At 39.6% G+C, this 16,187-nt stretch overlaps 1 protein-coding gene across 2 annotated transcripts in view; it reads left to right on the top strand.

Moving 5' to 3' along the window:
* The first annotated feature begins 3,152 nt into the window (after positions 1-3,152).
* AHCY (adenosylhomocysteinase) overlaps positions 3,153-16,187 on the top strand; it is a 30,692-nt gene continuing 17,657 nt past the window's right edge. For both annotated transcript variants that reach the window (XM_007474218.3, XM_056811769.1), the window contains exon 1: positions 3,153-3,345. In XM_007474218.3, coding sequence (XP_007474280.1) covers positions 3,246-3,345 — 100 coding nt within the window. In that variant the 5' untranslated portion in view covers positions 3,153-3,245. The remainder of the gene's footprint in view (positions 3,346-16,187) is intronic.

Genomic DNA, 16,187 nt, shown 5'->3' with positions numbered 1-16,187 from the left:
TTTTTTCTCTCCTTTTTATATTTGAAGCACATGTCACCAGTATTAAGATTTTCTTTAACCTTTTGATTTTCAGTGCTACAAGTTTAAGATACATTTGCTAATGCATGCCCTAAAAAGCTTGTGACTATAAAACTGATGCCACTAATTATTTAAATAAATTATGGGACTTTGCTTAATGATTCTGTCTGATTCCAGGACAAGAGATACACACAAGAGCCATTTCATAGGGCCAAAGAAAGGCCAATCTAGGATGGATTGATGCACTTCTAGGCCAATACAAAGGTCTTGAACCTAGTGTGAAGACTCGAGGTTACTATGTTTAACATGTGTTAAGACATAGGCTTTCCTTGTATCTACACTCACTCTGAAGATACTCACAGATGAGTATCCCCAAAACCTTGGCTCCTACTTGGCTTCTATAATCTGGTCCCTTTCTTTTCTGCCTCTCATAGTGTGGTACCTTTCTGTAGTCCTGGCACTGACTGGGTAAATGCATCATTACTTAGATCATTTTGATTGGGCCCTGATTGAAGGACCTGTTATAGATTTATTTTTCTTCTACTTGGAATTTTTACACATAAGACTTTGATAGTCTATATTTTCATCCAGAAATTTTTCTTTTCTTTTGGATTTTCTGATGTTTCTTTAATATCTCTTGCCAATTGATTCATATACCTCATACCTCAGCCATGCATCCCTAACTGATTCTGAATCTTTCAATCACCCACAACACGGGGGAATGTAAAAAAAAGATCATTATTTAAATTGCAAAGTTTAAATTCCTTTTGAGAAGAAGTTTAGGTAAAGAAGATGCTACCTCTCTGAATCTAGAACTGAACTGTTGGAGAAGCCACCATGAAGAAGCCTCCAGACCACAAGTTGCACAAAATTGAACTTTGGGTGTGGTTGATTGAACATTTATTTGTATGTATACTTTTATGCCAAAGGGGACTGCCCCCTAACGGCTTTTTGTCAATGTGTTCAACAATTATTGGTTTTATTCTTTTTTCTCTTATCCTCACACTATTGTAATCTTTTAAGTTTATTATGCTTTTATGATCCTTTTGGGGGAAAATTAATTTTCCAAAAATGATCACACGTGAGAATGTAAAAAATAGACTCGAATACAGGACTACAATCCCCACGAGCCTTTGCTCCACTTCCCCAGAATGCCTTGTAATCTCACCTGGGCCAAGATTGAGAAGGTATTTAAGCTGATTCAAAGGCTTTTGTCGGGCTCTCTCTCTCTCTCGGCTCTTTTTGGACTTCCGTTTTGGAGCAGGTGGTCTCTTGCATGATGTGAGGTTATTTTGTCTAGGCCTCTGGCCTAGGCACATGTTTCTTACTTGTATATTCTTTAATCTTTAACCTTTAATAAACCTCTAAAAAATATAATACTCCTTGCAGAGAGAAACTAATTTCTACCTGCCTCAGTCTCCCCATCTCCCCTAAATTTTAATCTTTACAGTAGGCATGTGATGCACTGCTCTGTGTAGAGGCCTAACTCAGCCTTGTACCTCTTCTCTTAATTAAAGAGTGGATTTTCTGACTATTTTATAGTTCTGTGTTATTTTCCCAGTCAACAGGATACAGACCCAACAGTGTTATTATATGGCATATCACTGTAATGGAATACTACTATAGTATTGTAAGAAATGACAAACAGGAGGAGCTCAGAAAAACTTGGAAAGATTTATAGGAATTGAAGCAGAATGAAATAAGCAGAACCAGGAGAATATTGTACACAGTAACAGCAATATTGTATAATGAATGAATGTAAATAACAACTCTTCTCAGCAATACAACGATCCAAAACAATCCCAGAGGTATTATGATAAAAATAAAAAAAAATGTCATCTGCTTCCAGAGAAAGAACTTAGAGAGTCTGAATCCAGACCAAGCAAACTTTTTTTTTTCATTTTATTTATTTTTCTTTGAGTTTCCTTCCACAAAGGTTTAATATGAAAAAAATGTTTTACATGTTTGCATATATAAAATTTATATCAGATTGCTTACCACCTCATGATTGGGGGGGGGGGAGAAGCAAGGGAGGGAGAGAATTTGAGACTCAAAAATCTTTTTAAAATGTTGGAAACACTGACATTATGTTTTGGAAAAAACTTGCCTTTAAAGACAAACCAAAGAACCACAGCATGTCTCCTATGTCTTATGCTTCATTTTGTAAAGCATTTTGCAGATGCAATCTTCAGTTACTCCTAAATACCTGATTAATTGAAGAATTTCCTTTCTAATTCATCAGTGAACACTTAAGTTGGCTGAAGTAACCTAACAAAGTACCATTATGTTCTGGTACTAAGAAAGTGACCCCTCAATGAAACTATTGAAATGCAAAAAGAAAAATGTTGGAAACAGTTTTTACATATTATTGGGAAAAACAAACTAATTAATTTAAAATGTTTGAAAGTATAGGAATAAATGAAACTTTTCTTAAAATGATAAATAGTATTTATCTAAAACCATCAGCAAGTATTATCCGTGGCAGACTTTAGGACATAAAGTCCCAGCAACACCTGGCTTTTCCTGTGACCATATCTTGACTGCATACATCCTGAGAACCCCCCCCCCATCCCCAGAAATAGTCAATGAAATCAATCCAAGTTGCTTTTTTCCCCTACACCCCCTTCCTTGCCCAACAAGACTCTCTATCTCCCCCCACTCAGGTGGGACTCTGTAGCCATTTCCTGGCATTGGGCTCCCCCTTGCTGTTTCTTCCCTCTATTCTCTCCCCACCCCCACCCTGCTTCCTTCCTCCATTAAAGCTTTGTTATATTACCTTACTCTGGTCTCATTGTCTCTTGGGGTGAACCCCTCTCAGTCAGACTGACAAATGGTGCCAAAACCTGAGAGAATCTCTTTTTACTCTGGTATCTCCTTGTCTCTTGAGTCAAACTGCCCTCAGTCAGACAATCTGCAGTAGGGAAAAGCTACAACCCTTCCCAGTGAAGGAGCCCCAAGCAGGGAGCTGCTTGGTCAGTACAGCACATATCACTATAGAACATCTGACCAACAGACCCCTGTCAGGGAACCTAAATGTGCCGACAGAGTCCAGGAGAACTTGTGGGCCACGTATGGTGGTTAGTGATATGCTGACAGGCTTCGGGTATAAAAGACTGCACTCACAACTGCAGGCGGAACTCTTGTGTTGAGCTTCCTCTGGTGTATACCAGAATAAAGGACCCTTCTGCTTGATTGCATTGTCTGGGGGTCTTCCATGGTGGTGGGTGATGAACTGGACCCTAACATTTGGGGGCTTGCCGGTACCCCTCCACCTTGGAACCCCCCAGACAGGAGGGCCTAAGACACTGCCTTGGACCAGACCTTCAGGTGAGCTGAGTGTTGTGTAGCTGTGGGTGCGAATGGTGACCGAATGTGTATGGGGGAGATGAGGATCCCTGATGGGCATAAGGCTCAGTGGGGCATTCGTTCTTGCAGTTTAAAGAAGAGCCCCTATGCCAAGCCCCAGGGCCCACCTTTTTCTAAGGAGAGAGGCTTAGCCTCGCGGCATCGGTCCAACCCTCCCACCTGTTTCTGAGTGCGGACTTGGGAGTACCACAGTTCTGTGTCCTTCAAGAGAAGACCAGTCGGGAAACTGAGGAAGCGTCTGTGATCAGCGGTCGGGAAAAGATACGGTCCAGGGCTGGTGCCGAGATCGCAACTTCCAGGTGGTTAGAGGCCCCTGAGGACAGAGGTCTGACTCTGCCATACGGAGTTAAAGTCTCCGTCAGGTCTGGCTCTGTCGTATGGAGTTAAAGTCTCCGTCAGGTTGAGAGAGCCCTGAGCGCGGAGCTCCGTGTCTCTGCCAGGTGGACACTGCTCTCAACTGGTTTGAAGGGAAAGGGGTTCTAGTCCCCTTTTGGGAAGATATTGCACCCCTAGGACAGACTGGGGGATGCCCCATGATCTCTAGGTGATTTTTAGACACTGAGGTTTTTTGCCACACAGAGGGATCAGGTGGCCAGCCGCTGGCTTCTTGCCCCTGACAGATAGCCGGAGGCAGCCGAAGGAAGCTGGAAACAGCCGAAGGGAGCTGGCCACTGATGAGTAATTGTGGGTATCAGGTTTCTTTCCTGATTAAAACTAGCTGCTTTAGGCAGTTGTTAACCCTTTCCTTACAACTTCTTGGTCTCAATAATAGAAAATCAGCCTGTTTGTCAAACAGCTTGCGGATGGTTTTACTGTCCTTACAAATACATACCAAGAAATGAGATCTTAAGATAAGCTCCTAGGATTGGGGAGTTTACATGTCTATGTCTCTGTTATTTGTCTTCTGGCTTTTGCTGTTTGTCTTGTGTGTCTTTCTGTATTTGGACGCAGGTATGTAGATGTGTGGGAGAGGGTGTCCTATAGGGTTCTTTGAGTCTTTGTTGTGGCTGGATTAAAGGGAAAGAAAAAAAAAGGGGAGGAGTTTGGGATGCAGGGTTACAAAGGAGAATAGATTTTGCACCCCTGCTCCCTCTGCCTGCGTTCCAACCAGGCAAGCTATGATAAAGTAACACTGTGACAGGCTTCAGGGTGGGAGAGAGTGCAATTACCCATTCAATGATTTTTCCCTCCTTCTTCCTTTGGATGGGCCCCCAAAGGAGCGGAAGAGAGAAAATTCTGAGCAGAAAAGGGAGATTCTTACTCCACAGTTAGAAACTTTCTCTTAAAATTAATTCTCAAACTGGGTGAATTGCTAATGATTTTGATATGGTACAAATGTAATGTATTGTAGTTACTGTTTGTCAAATGTGAAATGTTGCCAGATTTTTATTGAACAACAAAACTCCTGATTAGAAGTTTGCTTTGTTAAACCTTGCAATGCATAACGATTTCAGTGAATTTGAGAATTGTGTAAATGTGATTGATAGCAAGTCTGATGCAGAGAGGAAAGTTTATTCTGTATGGACAGAAATTGTACTGAGTACTTTATAGATGTAAAAGTTATTCAGAAAAACTTGTGTTGTTGAAAAGAACTTTTTCTAGAATTTGAATTTGGTAATCCTTCAAATCACATTTATTTTAATATATGTGCTGTCAGAAATAGCAGCAAGAAATTATATTACACACACAAGAAGTTTTTTTTTCTTTTTCAAAGTAGTTAATCTGTGCATGGCATTAATGAGATAAATGCTAAGAATTGATGTTTTACAAAAGAGGAAATTTTTAAATAATGTTTTTAATCAAGGTTATATGAATTGTTTTTAAATGTGCAAAATGCAAAATGCATAGGAAGGAATTTGTAATCTAGATGCCAAATGCTGAGTGAATGCTAAATATGTATGCATTATATTATGAAGAGGATTTAAGTTTTCCACCTAAATAGGTTAAGGGTATATGACATACAACCTGTGTGCCCTTAACAAGCTAAATTCAACCAGCCCTGTAATTGAGAGGGCTTTTCATGAGGATTAAATACAGTCTAGCTTCAGATATATCAGAGAGGTCAGGCTGGAATGCCAGGTAACATGAAGCTAAGTAGGGAAAAGTGATTAAGTACATGTGAAGGGAAATAGCTTTATGTCTTATAACCTGTCTATATAAGTTAATAATTGAATTTTGGGGTGTCTGGATTCATTTTATGAAGTGCTCCACTTCAATAAGAGTAATGAATAGAGATACTAATTGATACTATGAATTCTAGTGTGAAATAGACACAACAAATTATAAATTGGAATAATGTTGATGGACTTAAATTCGGAATGTAGCAGTGTTTTGAGCTAGAAAGAGACTAAACTGGAGGTTCTGTTCTACTTTAGACAGGTTTGAGAGAAGTACAGGTAAATGCTTTGCACCTCAGTTTGGTTACACTGAAACATTGCTAAAGGACTTAATCAGAGTTATTTGGAAGTGTGGAGTTCAAATTGAAATCCGCTGAGACTAAATTATTATGAAGGGGGTTTGATACATTCAAACTTTTACATTATAGTGAGCTCTCTGGTTAAAGAAGGATGGGCCAAGGTTGCTAAGTAATAAAATCTAAGTCAAGACCAGCAGCCTTGGGATAAAATTGCTCAGAAGCTATTAACCCCTTCCTTGCACCCAGGAAGGAGAAAGAAGTGCTTATAACATTATGAACTGACATAGGGGCTTCAAAGAGTTAGCAACCGCTGTGTGATAGAAGTTAAAGATGAGTATATCTTAATTGTAGAAACGGAGGTTTTAAGGTGCTCAAGCAAGCGAATATTGCCAGCCCTGTCTGACAAAAAAAAAAAAAGGCTTGTTTGCAGCTGTGGAATTTTACTACAAACATTCCAGGTCCAGAATGATAAAATGAGTTGAGTGATATGTAATTGATGAAGTTACCTCATACGAGTTCTGGGGATTTGTTGGTTGATATTTTGATTACATTTTGATCTGTATAAGGATATATGTGACAAACAATAGCCAAAGAATAGGTAGGGTGTTAAAAATGGCATATATGTGAAAATGCTTGCTCAGAAATTTATGATTGTCATGTGAGTGGCTGCTAAAATGTGTTTAAGTATCGTTTGGATATTAAAAAAGAAAACCTCACTGTAAATCTGACTCAACCATATAGTTTGTTACCTCAGTCTACCAATTTGTACTATGAACTGAAATTTATAATGGTTGAGCTCTATGCTAAAGACTGTTCAATGATGTAATCTTTTTAAACCAGAATTCTTTGGGGTTACCGATTAGCAATTGAAGTGATACCAGGGGGCTGGTTGTTTGACTTATGATAGTAAATGCATGTTAGAGAAAGTGGGGAGGTATGTTGGGTTTGAATTTGGAAGAAAGGGACTTTGATTTAAAGTCCATAAAGCTTTAGTATGTGGGTTTGTAAAGGAAGAATGGATGGTGTGTTCTGCTTTTAAGCAGAGGGTTTTGGAGGAACAGAAAGGGAGAGAGAGGGTGAAAGGGAACAGATGAATGTTCTGCTCTCATAATTGGCTCTTTAACTTAGGGATAATATATAAAGTAATGTATGTGGGAAAATCACACATGATTCTTTGGACAGTTACCCTGAAGTGATTCCTGCATGACCTTGTCTTAGTCTTTCAGATGGCCTCGGTCCAGGAGAGGATACAGCCCTGGTTTATAGGGAACTACTTAATTCAGCACTCATGTGACTACACCTGATGTGTAAATACATGAAAATAATTGTGTGATCAGCCTTGTAGGGATATTAAAGGCTTGTTTGGGGGTGTGGAGATTTGTTTCTGGATTGCTGATAAGCAAATTTCTCTGAGCTGTTAATGGGTGAGACTTGTCCTTTAAGGAAAAGAAGGCCTCTGGCATCCAGTGGCAAGTGCTCTAAGGAGAGTAAAGTCCTAGGATGGCTATAGAGAAAGCAGCCCAAGGCTCACTTTGGACTGAATTTTCCTGACCATCCTCGAGTGGAACAACAATGGCAGTGACAGCCTTGCTTGGTGTGTCTTTTGTGACTTGGAGATATTTCCCTTTCAGGGCCTTCTTCCTTTGTGACAATTCCCATGATCAGCACAAAATGCAAATTTTGATATTAAAGTTTCCATTTCCTCAAACAACCCTAATAATTGGGAATTCTCAAATAGATGAGAAATAGATGGAGTTTATTCCTAGATGGCATGTATTTGTAGCCTTAATTTACCACAGTTGAGGTTTGGTTCTTGAGCTTGGAAAGATAGCTCACAGCCTTCTTGCTTTCCCCAGCCTCTGGGGTAAGGAAATACATCTGTAAGATATTGTTACTCCAGTGTTTTTAGATGTTATAGTTAATGTGTATTTTGCAATGGGATGTTCTTTAACAGAAACATCACATACCAGCTCTGCAAACAACTCAGGAAGGGATCTGTTCCTGTCAGAAGATGATTTCTGAGGATGAAGTCTGTTGGTTAAGATACCCAAATGCAAATATGTGATGTTCACTGCTATTGTATTAATGTCCTGTTCCTATCTGCTATTTGCCCCAGTACACTTCTCACTTAGGGGCTGACTTCCCCTTGTGACGGGTCTGCCAATCGAGGGAAGGAGTGACAGGACACCCTTCAGATCTCCAGGCAGTTCTCCACCGACCTGGGACCCTGGAATCCACTGAGGATGCGCCCCTAAAGACACTCTGCAGCCTTCCCTCCCCCTCTTATTCCCCTCCCTCCCTCTCTCCTACACATAGGTAGGGACAGCTCTACGCCCATGCTCAGCACTGAAGAAACTACAGAAGATCTGGACCTCCCGCCCTTTTCCCCTTAGACATTTGGAGAGGGGAGGGGAGGGGATGGCAGGGGGCACTGAACCAGGTGGGGCCTGAGACTCTGGGCCTCCGGGAGGCTGTGTGGTTCCCCTATGGATGGCTGGGCCGGCCAGATGGCAGGACTCACCAGAAGCAGTGGGGAGACAGCTAGCAAAAGGAATACATGACCCACTCGCTTCCATTACTTCACTTTCTCCCCCGCCTCTTGGTTTCCCCCTCCCTTGTCACAGAGTATCCCTCAACTGGGAAAAACCTTATCCCACCCGCAGGAGCGCACTGGCTGTGCCCCGCTCTGGCCTACAGCCCTGTGTCTCCCCTAGCTCCCTCACTGCCCGCTGCACCCCCTCTCAATAATACCCCGAGTGGCCTACTATGCCAAGCAGGACCTCCTCTTCCTTAAGGAGGGGGCCTCTGTGCAGCCTTGGGTGAGGAGTGCTGCTTCTATGTTAACCACTCAGGGATCATTAGGGACTCCCTGAGCAAGCTACAGAAGGCCTAGAAACCCTGACTGAAGGAGAGGGAAACTGTCAGCCCCTGGTACGCCCACCTGTTCAATTCTTCTCCCTAGTCACGTCCCTCATAGGACCCCTCATAATCTTAACCCAGGCGTTGGACATTTGGCCCCTGCGTTTTTAACCGCCTTGTTCGGTTCATGAAAGGCCGGTTGGGTGCCACCCAGGTGTTGGCCCTCCGACAACAGTACCGACCCCTAGCGAGCCCCGGGCTGAGGGCCACAAGCTGCCTCAGTGGCCAGGCCTTCCCTCTGCCCCCTAAGAGAAAAAGGAGTTGGGAATGAGGGAGCCCCAAGCAGGGAGCTGCTCGGTCAGTACAGCACATATCACTATAGAACATCTGACCAACAGACCCCTGTCAGGGAACCTAAATGTGCCGACACCCAAAACGTAGATTCCAGGAGAAACTTGTACTGACGCCCAAAACGTAGATTCCAGGAGAACTTGTGGGCCACGTATGGTGGTTAGTGATATGCTGTCAGGCTTCGGGTATAAAAGACTCTGCACTCACAACTGCAGGCGGAACTCTTGTGCTGAGCTTCCCCTGGTGTATACCAGAATAAAGGACCCTCCTGCTTGATTGCATTGTCTGGGGGTCTTCCATGGTGGTGGGTGATGAACTGGACCCTAATACCAGTAAGATAAGGGATAAAGCAAAGATGCCTATTATTATTACTATTATTCAATATTGTACTCGAAATGCTAGCTATCTTAAGAGAAGGAAAAAAAATTGAAGGAATTAAAATGGGCAATATGGAAATAAAACTGTCACTCTTTGCAGAAGATATGATGGTCTACTTGAAGAATCCTAGAGATTCAACTAAAAGCCTAGTTGAAATAATCAACAACTTTAGGAGAGTTGCAGAATTTAAATTAACCTTCATAAATCACCAGAATTTCTATATTTTACCAATGAAATCTATCAGCAAATGAGAAAAAGAGAAATTCTATTTAAAATAACCAGAGAGGGAGCAGCTATGTGGCTCAGTGGATTGAGAGCCAGGCCCAGAAATGGGAGGTCCTGGGTTCAAATGTGACCTCAGACACTTTCTAGTTGTGTGATCCTAGGCAAGTCACTTAACCTCCATTGCCTAGCCCTTACCATTCTTCTGTCTTGGAATCAATTCCTAGTATTGGTTCTAAGACAGAAGACAAGGTTTAAAAAAAAAAACAGGGAAAAGTTAAAATACTTGGGAATATGCCTGCTAAGACAAACCCAGGAACTAAATGAATTCAATTACAAAACACTATTCACATTAATAAAATCAGGTTTGAACAATTGGAAAAATATTAATTGCTCATGGGTAGGCTGAGTCAATATAATAAAAATAACAATTCTACTTAAATTAATTCATTTATTTAATGCCATACCAATCAAACTACCAAAAATTATTTCATAGAGCTAAAATAATAAAATTCATCTGGGAGAACAAAAGGTCAAGAATATCAAGGGAATTATGAAAAAAAATGCAAAGGAAAGTAGCTTAGCTATTCCAGATCTCAAAAATATTATAAAGCTGTGTAATATGTAGCCAGCAAGAGGGTCATACACATATACACTGGCGAACTGGAGAGAGAGAGAGAAAGAATTGTGAGAGGGAAGAGATTGATCTTCCCCTTGGGGAAGGTAACCTGGCTTTGTCTCTTTGAGGGACAGAGTATGTCTCCTCAGAGAGTGGTTCTGGGAGGTGGAGGTCAAAACTAGAGGTCAAAACTTTAGTGAAATGGCACACAGTTTCCCTTCTTGGTCTCAGCTATAGCTGAGAGACCAGATGAACCTCCTTGACTGTGGGTCCTTCAAGTACACCAACTGCCACTTCTCCCCGCCCCCAAAACCTGAAGTTACTCCTCTGCCCAGCAGAGAGGATCACTCCTTTGGCTCTAGTTGTTTGTATCCCTAGGATCCTGAGTTAACTGTCCTTTTTGGGGAGAGGTATTGTTCTCCCCAAATCTTTAGCCCCATCCTTAATGTCAGGAACTAGGCAGTCCTGATCTAAGTAGTAACACTTTATTTGAGATCACTCAGGTAAGGGAGAGAAGAAGGTATTAGGTGAGGAAAGTGGGTAGCAAGAATTGATTGGCAGACTGACCCCCTCCAAATCTCAGGGGTCCAGGCTTTTGGCCTTGACCCGTCTTCTGGTCAGCTGATGACTTGGTCCCTACTCCTAAGTAATCTAGTTAGAGTAATGGAGTTCAGGACAAGTTGGGGATGGAGGTGGAGAAGGATCTTTGGAGAGGAGTTTCTCAGTCGATGGCTTCCTTCAAAGTCCCAGTCTATGATGTCTCAATCTGAGTGAGAGATTTCAGGAGTTCACTGGGAAGTAGTTGATATCCAGAGGGACCCCCCAGCCTCAGAGATCCTCTTCTCAGGCTCTTAGCTGGAGGAGTGAGGTGAGCTGGTAGTTTTGAGTTCTCTCAGCTTCTGTTCTCTCACTGGAATCTTGAGTTTTTTTCTTTGCCCTTCCCCCGTGCTTTCTCTTTGCAGCTGATTTCTGCCAAAGGTTTCTCTCTTACAATTTCCTCTCTTACAGCTGTTATAACCAAAACAATATGACACTGGCTAAGAGATAGAGTGGTAGATCAGTGAAATAGATTGGATACATAATACACAACAGGTAATAACCATAGTAATCTAATTGTCAAGAAATGCAAAGATCCCAGTTTGGGGGACTTGAACTCACTATTTGACAAGAATTGCTAGGAAAATTGGAAAGGAGTTTGGCAGAAATGAGATATGTGAGAATATAATATAAATCTGTATCCCACTTTCCTTTTTTATTTCACCCCCACCCTTTGAATGGAATAAAAACAAATCTTGAGGCATATCTGGATAAGGGGTATGCATGCACATTCTGGGAGGACTCTAGAAGCCTTATGGGTCTCTTTTTTTTCCACTTTGAAAATTTTTTATTAAATTACTTGAACATTTACAATTCATGGCTCAACAATTGCAGGTCGTTGTTTATTTTTATTTGGGTAGGATTTTTTGGGCAATACATTAATTCTGACCAATTTAATCTCCAATGCAGAGAGTTCTTTCTAGTCAAACCACAAATGGGCAGCTAAGGTGGCTGCCCATCTTTTTAAAAGTCTAATAACCTCATAGACTTTTCAATTAACAAACAGAGGAAGGCTCTCCTGATTTTCTCAGGCACCACATTAAAACAGCTCCTAAAAAAACTGATTCTTAAATAATTCCAGTGTCATTTATAAAACAGAATTAGGTCAAATGAAATTAAACAAGAGGACTGGGTCATCCCAATAAGCTGGCAGATGACTAAAGATGCATAAAAAAGTGGCTAAGTAATTTGGATCGACTTGCATCTTTGCATGAAACATACCCAGAAAGAGAGGGGACACAGATATTTGTGGTTCCTGGCTGGGACCTGTTGGAAAGGACATAAGAGAGAGACAATGCCACCTACGATATATAAAGGAAGAAAGGAACAGACTCCACCATGTGGTATAGCTCTTCCACTTTAAAACAAGAGAAGAGGCTTGCTTTGTCCCACATGACTCCTGGCATCCTGAAGACTGGCCTCTGACCCAGATTGAGATCAAATCTGTCCAAACAGGGAGACCCAGAAAAAAAGTGATATGGGGGGGGGGAGCATAAGTGATATAGATAAAGGAAGCTTAGGAGTCTTTCTAGCCAAGTGCAGGAGTGAAGAGAGATGCAAGATGAGCCACAAGCTTGAGTTAGCTAGGGAAGAGGTGTGTGACCAGCCATGTGGCTATGTGCCTTTTCCTCCTTTGACTCACTTTTCACTATTTAATAAATAATTATAAATTAATACATAGTCTTTAGAGAATTTTAATAATAAGAGATATAAACCAATATCTCCCACTATATGCCAAGATAAAGTCAAAATGGTATATGATTTAGACATAAAGGGTGATACCATAAACAAATTAGGGGAGCATGCAATTGTTCACTTGTCAGCTTTATGGATAAGGGAAAAATATATGACCAAAGAAGAGATGAAGAGCATTACTTGATGCAAAACAAATAATTTTGGTTATATTAAATTAAAAGGGTTTTATACACATACATAGAACCAAGGTAACCAAGATTAGAAGGAAAGCAGAAAACTGAGGGGGGAAATTTTTTTTCAGGAGATTTCTCTGAAAAAGGCTTCATTTCTCAAATATATAGAGATCTAAGTCAACTTTATAAGAATAAAAGTCATTTCCCAACTGATAAATGGTCAAAGAACATGAACAGGCAGTTTTCAGAATAATAAATCAAAGCTATTTATAGTCATATGAAAAAATACTCTAAATGACTATTGATTAGAGAAGTGCAAATTAAAACAGCTCTGAGGTACCACCTCATACCTATCATCAGATTGGCTAATCTGACAGAAAAGGAAAATGACAAATGTTGGAGGGGATGTGGCAAAATTGAGACACTAATATACTGTTGAAAGACTTGTGAACTGATCTAGTCATTCTGGAGAATAGTTTGGAACTATGTCCAAAGGGTTTTCCAACCCTTTGACCCAGTAATACCACTCTATTAACCTCTTTTGTGTTGTCCAAGAATTGGAAAATGAGATGTTCATCAATAGAGGAATACTTGAAAATGTTGTGGTATATGATTATAATGGAATACTATTATGCTATAAGAAATGATAAGCGGGATGCTTTCAGAAAAAACTGGAAATATCTACATGAACTGATGCAAACTGAAGTGAGCAGAACCAAAAGAACATTGTATAATAGCAATATTGTACAATGTTCAACTGTGAATAACAATTATTCTCAGTAATACAAAGATCCAACACAACTCCAAAGGATTTATGATAAAAAATGCTCTCCACTTCCAGAGAAAAAACTGATGGAATCTGAATGCAGATTAAAGGATACTAGTTTTTATTTTTGTGTTATTTGTATGCGTGTGTTTTCTTTTACAACATGATTAACATCAAAATGTGTTTTGCTTGACTGCATATGTATAACCTATATCAAATTGCTTGCTATCTCAAGAAGGGGAGAGTGGAGAAAGGGAGAGAATTTGGAATTCAAAATTTAAAGCAAAGAATGTTAAAAATTGATTTTACATATAATTGGAAAAAATCAGACATCAAAATTTGAAAAAAAGATAAAAAAGTGGCAGTTATCCAAACCACTTTGTATCTGTTAAGGAGGAGAAAGACAAGCAATGGCACAGACTAGATAAAGGAGATTTATAAACAAAATAACTCAGGATACCAGTTTTTTATAAAGTAGAAAATATAAACTGTCTAGGGAAAAATTTCCTATTTGATAAAAGCTGCTGAGAAAACTGGAAAGCAATCAGATGTTAGACTTAGGTCAACACCTTATACTATCTTTCACAATACATTTTAAATGGTTAAACAACCTTAATATTAAAGATCATAGTATAAAAAATTGGAGGAAAAACAGATCACACACCTCCCATAGTTATAGGTAGGAGATATATTCTTTTTAAAATTAATTTAGATTATTTTTCCATGGTTACATGATTCATGTTCTTTCCCTCCCTTCTTTCCTCTTCCCTCCCTGAGCTGATGAGCAATTCCACTGGGTTATACATGTATCATTTTCTAAAACCTATTTCTATATTACTAATATTTGCAATAGGATGATCATTTAAAGTCAAAATCTAGGACATGTATTCTTTTTTTAAAGAAACCCTTACCTTCCACCTTAGAATCAATACTATTGGTTCCAAGGCAGATGAATGGTAAAGACTAGGCAATGGGGATTAAGTGACTTGCCCAGGGTCACACAACTAGGAAGTGTCTGAGGCCAGATTTTAACCTAGGACCTCTCATCTTTAGGCCTGGCTCCCAATCTGCTGAGCCACCCAGCTGCCCCCTAGGATATGTGTTCTTAACCCAAGCAAGAGGTTACAAAAGATAAAAGAGATAACTTTTATTACCTGAAATTAAAAAGCTTCTATGAAGATAGCATAAATCAGTCTAGGATAAGAAGAGAAGTAGTCAAATGGGGAAAAAAATGTCTTTCTTTCAAATTTATCTGATAAAGTTTTGGTGTCCAAGATATGTAATTAACATTATATATACACACATACACACATACACATACTGCATTCTCCACTAGATAAATTGTCAAATGATATGAACAGTTACCAAAAGAACTACAAAGTATACACAACCACATGGGAAAAAAACACTTCAAATCACCAATAAGAAGCAAAATGTATATCAGAACAACCCTTTAGTTTTACCTCATACACTGAAAATTGGCAAAAATTATAAAAACAGCAATAGTCAATGTCAGAAGTCTTATAGAAAGCCAGACATACTAATACATTAATGGTAGAGCTGTGAAATGATCCAACTATTTTAGAAATCGATTTGGAATTTTTCAAATAAAATGACTAAAATGTCTATATCCTTTGATACAGATTCTATTCTATACTCCAAGGAAGTCATTGATAAGAAGACAAATACTCGAAAATATTTATATCGGCACTTTTGGTGATACCTAGAACTGAAAACAAAGTGGATGTCCACTGATTGGGGCATATGATTTTGTTGTAAGAAATTATGTATGTGATAAATACAGAGAAGCAAAGAATGATCTCTATGAACTGACATAGAGAGAAATAAGCAGACAGTAAAACAATATATACAATACTACAAAAACGTAAATGGAAAGAACAACTATATACCAAAAAAAAACCCATCAAAAGTAAATATAAACAAAATTATAAGGATCAAGCAGGACTCAAATAAAGAGATATGAGAAGATGCCCTCAACCTACCCTTGGGAGGAGGAGGAAGATCAACAAGTGTGGGACCTTAAACATGTTTTCAGACTTTTTCAATGTATCAATCAGTTGTGCTGATACTTTTCTTTTCTAAAAAAAAATACCATTTGTCACATGGTATGGCTCTCTGTGAGGGAGAGAGGGAAAGAGAGGGATAATTGAAATAAATATGATATAAGAAATAGCAAATAATAATATAAACTTTTTTTTTAGTTTACAAAAAGAGCACATAGAGTACCTTATTATCTAGAGGGAACCCCCCTCTAATATGAAGGCAACTAAGTAAATGCAGTGGATGTAACATTGGACATAGAGTCAGGAAGACATGACTTGAAATTTGACCTCAGAAACCTCTGTCTGCCTCAGTATCCTCAACGGTAAAATAGGATTAGAACAACATTTACTACACAGGATTGTTGTAAAGATCAAATGAGATATAGTACCTGACACATAGTAAGTGCTATATACACATGCTTATTCCCTTCTCTTCAATTTGGACTCTGAGCTGGCTATCTTTCACAATGGTGGCAAACACCTTGATGAGCAAACAGAAAACTGTTTATTGTTCAAAGGCTTCATATCTAAGATTCCCCCCACTTTTTATTCTCCCCGCCGTGTACACTTGCCTCCTTATTATTGCCTCCTCATGGTTCCTCAAACAAGATATGGGCATTTTCTGGTTGTTCTCAATGTCTGAAATGTTCTTCCTCTTCCTATA

The sequence above is a fragment of the Monodelphis domestica genome, chromosome 1 (genome assembly GCF_027887165.1).
Source record: "Monodelphis domestica isolate mMonDom1 chromosome 1, mMonDom1.pri, whole genome shotgun sequence".
Taxonomy (NCBI): Eukaryota; Metazoa; Chordata; class Mammalia; order Didelphimorphia; family Didelphidae; genus Monodelphis; species Monodelphis domestica.
This window is presented reverse-complemented; position numbering and strand designations above follow the sequence as displayed.